Raw genomic sequence first — 8,049 nt, forward strand, 5'->3', positions numbered from 1 at the left:
CCCCATATCTCCCAGATAATTTTTTTTTTTTGGTCTGAAATTTTGTCCATGAACTCCCACCATGGGGGACTACAAACCACCAAAAAATCAGCGAAATCCAAGGGGGTCGTTGTTAGGTCCTGCTTTTCTTAAATAAACCTGCTCTATGAGTGATCTTCTTGCATCATGGACCCTTTCTTGAGCCAGCTTATCCTGAATGAATTTGAGATCGCCGCGAGCACGACGCGACAGGGAAAACACAAGATTAGCGAGACGAGAGCTCAAAACGGTGCCGTGCCGCCATACGGTTGAACACCGTTGTCGCCACCATCCAGGTGATCCCTGGTGGTGTCTACGAAGGCCCCGGGACACGGGGATTCCAACGCCGAGGTCACCGACGCTCTAGGACAAGCGGTTCCGGAGATGAGAGGACGTACCACAAGGAGTCCGTCAAAGCAACATTTTATTCGGAGGCCAAAATCATCTTCGGCCGCTGGCTGCGTTCAACCAGGGTGTCCAGGACTTTTGACTTCAGCATCGTGTTGAGGTGGTGCAAGACCACCAGGAACCCGTCAGCGGTCGTCACCGGACCTCCGGTGCGCCCAGGATGGCGACGAACGAGGGTGCCGTGCCGCCATAGGTTCAACGCCGTTCAACACGCCATACGGTTGGGCCCCCCGTGTCCCGGGGCCGTCGAAGATACCACCAGGGACCACCTGAGTGGTGGCGACAACGGTGTTGAACCGTATGGCAGCACGGCACTCTCGTTCGTAGGCATCCTGGGCGCACCGGAGGTCCGACGACGACCGCTGACGGGTTCCTGGTAGTCTAGCACCACCTCAACACGATGATGAAGTCAAAAGTCCCGGACACCCAAGTGGAACGCAGCCAGAGGCCGAAGATGATTTTGGCCTCCGAATAAAAAGTTGCTTTGACGGACTCCTTGTGGTACGTCCTCGTATCTCGGGACCAGCTTGTCCTAAAGCGTCGGCGACCTCGGCGTTGGACTCCACATGTCCTGGGCACCTCGAGGACACCATCGTGGACCCCCAGGTCGCAAATCCTGGACAACTGGCCATGGACCTCGGCGTCAAGGCCTTTAGTTCCAGACATTGTCTGGTTTCAAATCATTTTTCCAAGCGCGGCGCGCTTTTTCCAGGCGCCAGTCTTTTCAGGGTACATAATTCCCAGGCACGGCCTGGAAAGTGGCCGCTGGCCACAGTTTTCCCAGGCGCGGCCTGGAAATGCCCCGCAACTTCCAGGCCCCGCCTGGGAATCATATGTCGGGAAAAGACTGGCGCCTGGAAAAAGCGCGCCGTGCCTGAAAAGTGCGAATAGCGCCTGGGAATCCCAGGCGCCACTTTTGCCGTGTACCGGCCAACAATCGACCACTATGGCGATGGCCTCCGAGCACGTGTCGGTCCGAGCCCTGTCGAGTTGGCATGGACTGACCCATTACTGAAAAATAATTTTTCCGGAGACGTGCACATGCTTTTGCGATGACAGGTCAGGTTTGCCTAGTATAACGGCCTGAACGAATCACGGCAGGGCGAGGGGGTGAAGGGGTGGGGGCGGTCCGCCCAGCTGGGCTCCACCCGGCTCGGCCCGGCGCGGCTCGACTCCGCTCGTCACGCGATTGATCGTTGAGCACACACGATAGACCAGCGGTCAGCGAGGACGAGCGTGATTGTGGCCACAAAAATCCCCAATAGGCATACCGCATGCAAACGGACTATACCTACCGAAAAACGGTAACAATCATGCAGAGCGACTTTGCGTGTACTGTTTCTTGTTCTCCTCGTCAATATCCACGTTTTCCGAACTCAAGTTGAGTTTTAACCGCCTCGGTTCGGGAGATATTGGCTTTCAAAGATACGTCTTTGTAACGCATGCGCATGGCTTTGGGACACCAAATATCAAACTTTCCTGCGTTGGAACGGTCATGTGTGTACTGTTTCTTAGTCTCCTCGTCTATATCTACATTTTCCGAACTCAAGTTGAGTTTTAACCACCTCGAATCGGGAGGCAATGACTTTTAAAGATGTGACTTAGAAACGCAAAGGCGTGACTTTGGACCTGCAGAAACCAATTTTATCCACGGAACCTGGTGCCTACTGTACCGTAGAACGGGGTAATATGAGACAAATTTCGAGGTTTTTTGTGAATTTCCCCCTTTCAATTTCATTTTGAGGTACTGAGATGTTCATCACTTGTTCGTTGACCCTTTGGCTACACTCCCACCCAATTTCAGACTTTTAGGTGCAGTAGGGACCTTTCAAGAACCCTCGGAGTGCCGTCCCATATTCCCCTGCAATGTGGGGTAATAGGAGACATAAGAAAGGAATGTTAAAGAAGTATGGAGAATTAAATCATTTAGGCGGGTTTTGAGCTTTTTAAGTTCTTTTCATTCATTTTAAAGATGATTGGAAACTATAATGGAGACGATATAGAATCTGGAGGGGAGAAAAATGGGTGTCACAAAAGAGAGCCGAAAAATGTATAAGAAGTCGTGAGTTGTGCTTGTCACATGAAATTACTAAACGAAGAGCATAGATGCCGGTCAGGCAGTAAAACAAATTCGTGTTGAAATCATTAATTACTTGAAATTAAGAACAGTGGAGTATGTTTGGCCTCATGTTTCGAGCGAAAAGGTGCGTCTCTATTTTCCCTACAAGGTAACAAAATTGTGTTCCATCTGGAACAGGCAGCCCGGGAGTAGACATAACGGAACCAAATTTTGTCCTGATTATGTTGACATAATTGCCTACAGATTTAAACCTCGTTCGGACGAGAACCCGAGCTCTAATCGAGGTTTCTGGGGAGGTTTTTACTAACTTTATAAAACCTGTTGGACTTTAGAGGTGTTTCCTTTAGTTCTTAACAACCCCGGCGAGTCTCTGATTGCCTTCGTGCGTTCCCTGTGAGCTGCCACGGCCTCCTAGATCACGAAAAAAAAATTGACGGTGGTTTTCTGAACAACCGCTAGATAGCAACACGACAAAAACCGAAAAAAAAGCGCTTTGTCTCGATTTTCCTTCATGTTTCATTTTACCCCGTTCACTCTGAGAAAAAATGACGGTAAATCCTGAATATTTTTTTTTGCCAAACTTTACCGTACTTCAAAAACCAGTATCCACCATACAGCCTTCAGTATTTACCGTACTTGTTTTACAAAATATTTCGTAGTCTTTTAACAGTAGTTACCGTTCTTCCGTACAGTCTATGCCGTAGGAAGGACCAGATCTGGTCCCAACAAAGGCCGCTTCCAATAATTGACCACACCAGGATCTTGAAAAAAGGGGGTCGACCGACTGAAAAATTTTATTGCACCTTTCGATAGGTCTCGTCAAGACCTTTTCAACGAGTGGTCGGAAGGGGGGTCCAGGATTTCGACTTCAGCAGTTACGTGCATCAGGATCTTGAAAAAAGAGGGTCGAGCGACTGAAATTTTTTAGCAGTTTTTGAAAGGTATTAAAAGCAAGGTATTGCCGGGTAAAAAAGTACGAGATTTGCCATAAAAAAGTACGGTGAAGTCTGGAGTAATCAGTACAGGATTTACCGTGAACCTTTCTCGCAGTGTACTTACGGATGTGTTATTGGTATTATTGGGTTGACTTCAGCAAAAACCATCATTTCCCCACCTTCCCTTATTCACCGTGGGATTCCATATGAAGATACGTTGTTCTGTCAGATAATTACTCAACTGTCCTACGTTATCTATTGCATGTCTCTCCCACACTTGGTTTTGTAATGAGGGTTGATGCGGTGGTAGAAAATTGCGACTCGTGAGCTCGAAAAAACGCATCGCAGCTTGATATTCAATATGTAATTCAACGATTCAGCCCTTAGCACGAACCATCCTTGGCAAGGCGAGCCGCGTACTGCAGGCTGCGGCTGCGATCAGCACGGCGCATGCAAAGCGCACCGCAGTTCAGGGCAGCCTTGATGTCTTCTGGAGCGTAACTGAGGAAGATGGTGACGTCCGCGGCGAACATGAGCCTGTCCACCATGACGTCGATGTGCTTGTTGTTCCACACGGCCGTGCTGACGAGCTCGTCGGCGTCCTTCAGGATGGCGTCCACGTCGCCGCCGTACTCGCCGTCGGGCTTGGCCGCCTCGGCCTCGCCGCGCGCCTTCACGGAGGCAATCTTCTCCAGCAGGGCGTCGGCTTCAACGGCGGTGTCGCGCACGTCCTGCGAACACAGTGTGCAACGTTTCCGCATGTTTAGGGGAGTCAGAATCCGACTCAAAAAGGGCAAAAAAGAAGAAAATTTTGAGCGTAATATCGCTTAAATGGGAAATCCGACGAAATTTTTAGCCTTAAGAAACACTGTAAAAAATATGTTGTGAATTTACGACGGAATATTTTCCGAAGGGTTTTTGGGAATGTCCAAAAGTGCACTGTAAATGTTTCTTTCCTACGGGAACTTTTGTAAGTCAACGTATGTTCGTCGTTAATTTACGAAGGTTCTTTGTAAATTTACGAAGAAAAAATCGTAAATTTACAAAATCTGTTGTAAATTTACGAAGGGCTTCGTAAATTTACGATGGGCTTCGTTAATCTACGACGGGTCTTCGTAAATCTACAGCGGACCTTCGTAAATAAACGAAGGAAGTGTTGGCAATTTTTTTGCCGAAGGATCCGTCGTTAATTCCAGACGTATAATTACGAAGAATCTCTGTATATGAACGAAGGTTCTTTGTTTGTAAACGAAGGTTCCCTGTAAATTTACGAAGGATCTTTGTAGATTTACGAAGGTAATTCGTAAATTTCCATTGTGATTGTAAAATCAGCAGAGATTTTTCAAAAAATTAACGAAGGTTTTTGTAAATATACGAAGAGCTTCGTAAATTAACGAAGGAACCGTTGGCAATTATTTTGCCGAAGGGTCCGTCGTTTATTCCGGATATTAACTTTTACAGTGAAGTATTCTAAAGAAGAATCCTCGGATGAATTTTAAGACTTTCGCAGTCTTAAAAGCAAATTCAGACCATCCAGACAAAAAGTCTGACAGGGGTGACTGAAAATTCAGACTAAGTACAAGTCCATGTAGTCTGAATCGCCTTTTCAGACTATTCTCCTGAAAAGGAAGACCGATTGATCTTAAATTTCAAACTGGTTGTGTATTTTCAGACCATGGGTCTGAAACGGGAGACGTATTGTTCTGAAATGTCAGACTGGTTGCCTCATTTGACCAAATTTAACCGCAATATTTGAGCGCTCGATACAGAATCTTAAATATTCACGAACAGCCCAAATTGTCCGCAGTTTAACTCCCGCAACACGCGCTTTGTTTGTTTATTTGTGGCCTCTCAGCGTCCAGCAAGCGCGCTTGGAGTCATCGGCATCCTGCAGCCGTGCTCTCAGAGCGGTCCCGTGGTGTAATGGATAACCCGCAAAGCCGACGAGCGAGGATTCGATGGTTCGAATACCAAGATATTCGGAGTTTCCGAGTAAAGAGAACGGCCGATAAGTTACGCGCAAGTTCTATCAAAGACTTCTCTCGCAATGGAGTGAAGGTTCAACGATACAATTTTTTGTTTTTGTCTGAATTTTCTTCAGACTGGCCGTGTCTAATAATTCAGACCACCTAAATCTTAATTTTCAGACCACCCAATTCTAAACTTTGAGACCACCCTATTCTAAATTTTCAGACCGCCGAAATGGTCTGAAATTTCAGAACCCCTTACTGTTAATTAACTTCAGTCAAATTTTGTCTGAAATTTCAGAATATTTTTTTTACAGTGGTGTCTTGCTGAGACGGGGAATACGGTCCTCCGCAAAAGGCGCGAACGCGAAGCACCATCACACCAAAGATGTGAAGAAATACATTTCCATCGAAAATGTCGCAGTCGGAGAACATATGCCAGGTATTTGGATTTTGCAGTTCCGATCGGTCCCCCTTTCAAATTTCTCTCGCCCATCCGTCCATTCTCGCCCCCGCGACTCGCTGCACTTTGCATCCCTTCTAGGACCCCTCTGTCATATATTTGAAATACCTAGTGTAAACGATAGTATTCTTTCAGCTTCTGTTTTTAACTGAAGCATCAATCCCCTTTTCTTCCTTTGTACATTGGTTGGAAAGTCATAAATTAAGACAGCATAGGAACCTAACCAATTTTCGTCCTCTTTTGCAGCCTCTGAACCTTGTAGGAATCCCTCCTCCTCCAAACCATCAGAATAAATATGTAAGTATACGTTCGCAAAGAAGTAAAAATGTGATCCACTCTGGGAATCCTCAATGATTTCTCCTTCTTATTTCAGGTTTTAGTTAATACCAGTCCAAGAGTGAATGTGATAAGGAGACCGTTCTGTTTCGATGGTGTGGTAGAAGGTTCGGAGATCGAGTATGATTAATAGACGGATTTCAAGTCAACTGGGTATAAGATATATTGAACCGATTAGGACCGGGGTGGTCTCACACACCTTGTCTAAGGGATTGACTTCGGACGACTGCCCCGAGTGTCCGCCTGGAGTGCCGCTCCGCGGCCGCTCCGCGGGCTCGCGAAGGGCCCGGCGGACGGCCGCTACTACCTCATCCTCGCGCCGCCCGCCTCGCGCTCTAGGTGGCAGTGAGCGGGCTTGGTGACAGGAGCGGCGCGAGATTTGAGTTTCCCCCCGCAACATCCGTGTAGCGTCAAAATTGTCGACCCCGACAACGGCACAAACTAAGATAGCTAACTCTTAACGTTTGAACATTTTTCTAGGTAAATTAGGTTGTGTGAGACCAGCACCAGTAATACAATTTTGTTTTACATTTACAATTATTTCAAAAGTTGATAGCGGCTACATGTATTTTCAGAAAAATTATCATGACATGGACACATACAAAAAAAATTGATGAGCAGTGAAGATGAGAAAAAAAAACAAGACAATGTCCTTTTACCACAGTTTAACACTAAATTATTTTATCCCAAACAAACTCTAAAACTACGCCCATTAAAATTATTTTTTTTGTATTTTCTTTTTCCTAATCTAGACTTAGCACTATCGATTACATGGTGTCCTAACATTATACTTAGACCCATTCTCTCTCTTCTCACTCGCAAACTACCGGGCAGGGACGCTTACTCCCGTGTGACTTAGACTGATCGCCGACGTCGAAGCTCGTGATGGCAAAGGGTCGTTTCTTCATCCTTTGCAAAATCGTTGATGATGAGTGCCAGAACTGCTATTGGCACCAAAGGTAACCGCAGTCGGCCGTGGGAGGCGTTGCGCCTAGCCACAGCTCGCGCGACTCTGAGTAACTGTTGAGTCAAGCGCCTGGACTTAGCCAACACTACAAATCCAAATATCAATTTATTTTTAACAAGTAGTGTGGCATACTTCCCCCAAAACCCTTCGGCTGAAGCAAGGCGCGCCAAACACCTTCCTTGCTTGTCCGGCTTCCTCCCATAAAGGGCCTCAGCTTGGGCAGTCGTTTCCACGACTGTGCCTCCTCTCTCAAAGACTTGGCATTTTGGGTGGAAGGTCAAGGAAATGGTGATCCAATTGGTGCTCCGGGACGGTGTCGGCTCTGGTCCTTCCCTGGCTCGGCCGTCCTCGTAGCAAGTCACACAGGAGTTTTGTTCCCTAGCACGTCGGTGCCTGCTGAGTACCCTACTCTAAAACACTGCTAAAAAAAAAAGAAAACTACAGAAAGAAAATTATACCTAGATTAATTCTAATGGGACCTTATTACTCTTACAACCTCGCCGCCGCCCGTTGGCGCATGCTTCTGAGCTCTACCTCATCCTCATTTTCCTCACTCTCCGGCGGCGGAACAGTTTTCTTTGATGCCCCAGCAAATTTGCGGACAGTCGCCCTACCACAGCTCCACAACATTGACACAGCACTAGTCTTTTTATCAATCCAATATGCTGCTGCGGCAATTACCGAAAGACAGATTAATACAAAAATTATGGTTTCAATCCAGCCAGACTTATACAGCGGCATTTTGTGCCAATTCATTCCCGTGCTACTTAGGGGTGCCACTGTGGCCAATTCAAGTGGTGGCATTGTTACATTTTCTGCTGCAAGAGCAAGAGCCTGGCCTTTAGTTACAAACACATCCAACAATGAGAAATTAC

At 46.9% G+C, this 8,049-nt stretch overlaps 1 protein-coding gene and 1 long non-coding RNA gene across 2 annotated transcripts in view; one reads left to right on the forward strand and one right to left on the reverse strand.

Moving 5' to 3' along the window:
• Positions 1–3,785: 3,785 nt before the first annotated feature.
• LOC117644812 overlaps positions 3,786–8,049 on the reverse strand; it is a 15,901-nt gene continuing 11,637 nt past the window's right edge. The window contains exon 4 of the mRNA XM_034384445.1: positions 3,786–4,172. Within this exon, the coding sequence (XP_034240336.1) occupies positions 3,825–4,172 (348 nt within the window). The 3' untranslated portion in view covers positions 3,786–3,824. The remainder of the gene's footprint in view (positions 4,173–8,049) is intronic.
• LOC117644814 lies at positions 5,727–6,293 on the forward strand. Its single transcript, XR_004587671.1, has 3 exons — positions 5,727–5,850; positions 6,118–6,168; positions 6,245–6,293. It is a non-coding gene; the product is annotated as an uncharacterized LOC117644814 (long non-coding RNA).

This window comes from Thrips palmi, unplaced genomic scaffold (genome assembly GCF_012932325.1).
Source record: "Thrips palmi isolate BJ-2018 unplaced genomic scaffold, TpBJ-2018v1 HiC_scaffold_18, whole genome shotgun sequence".
Lineage (NCBI taxonomy): Eukaryota > Metazoa > Arthropoda > Insecta > Thysanoptera > Thripidae > Thrips > Thrips palmi.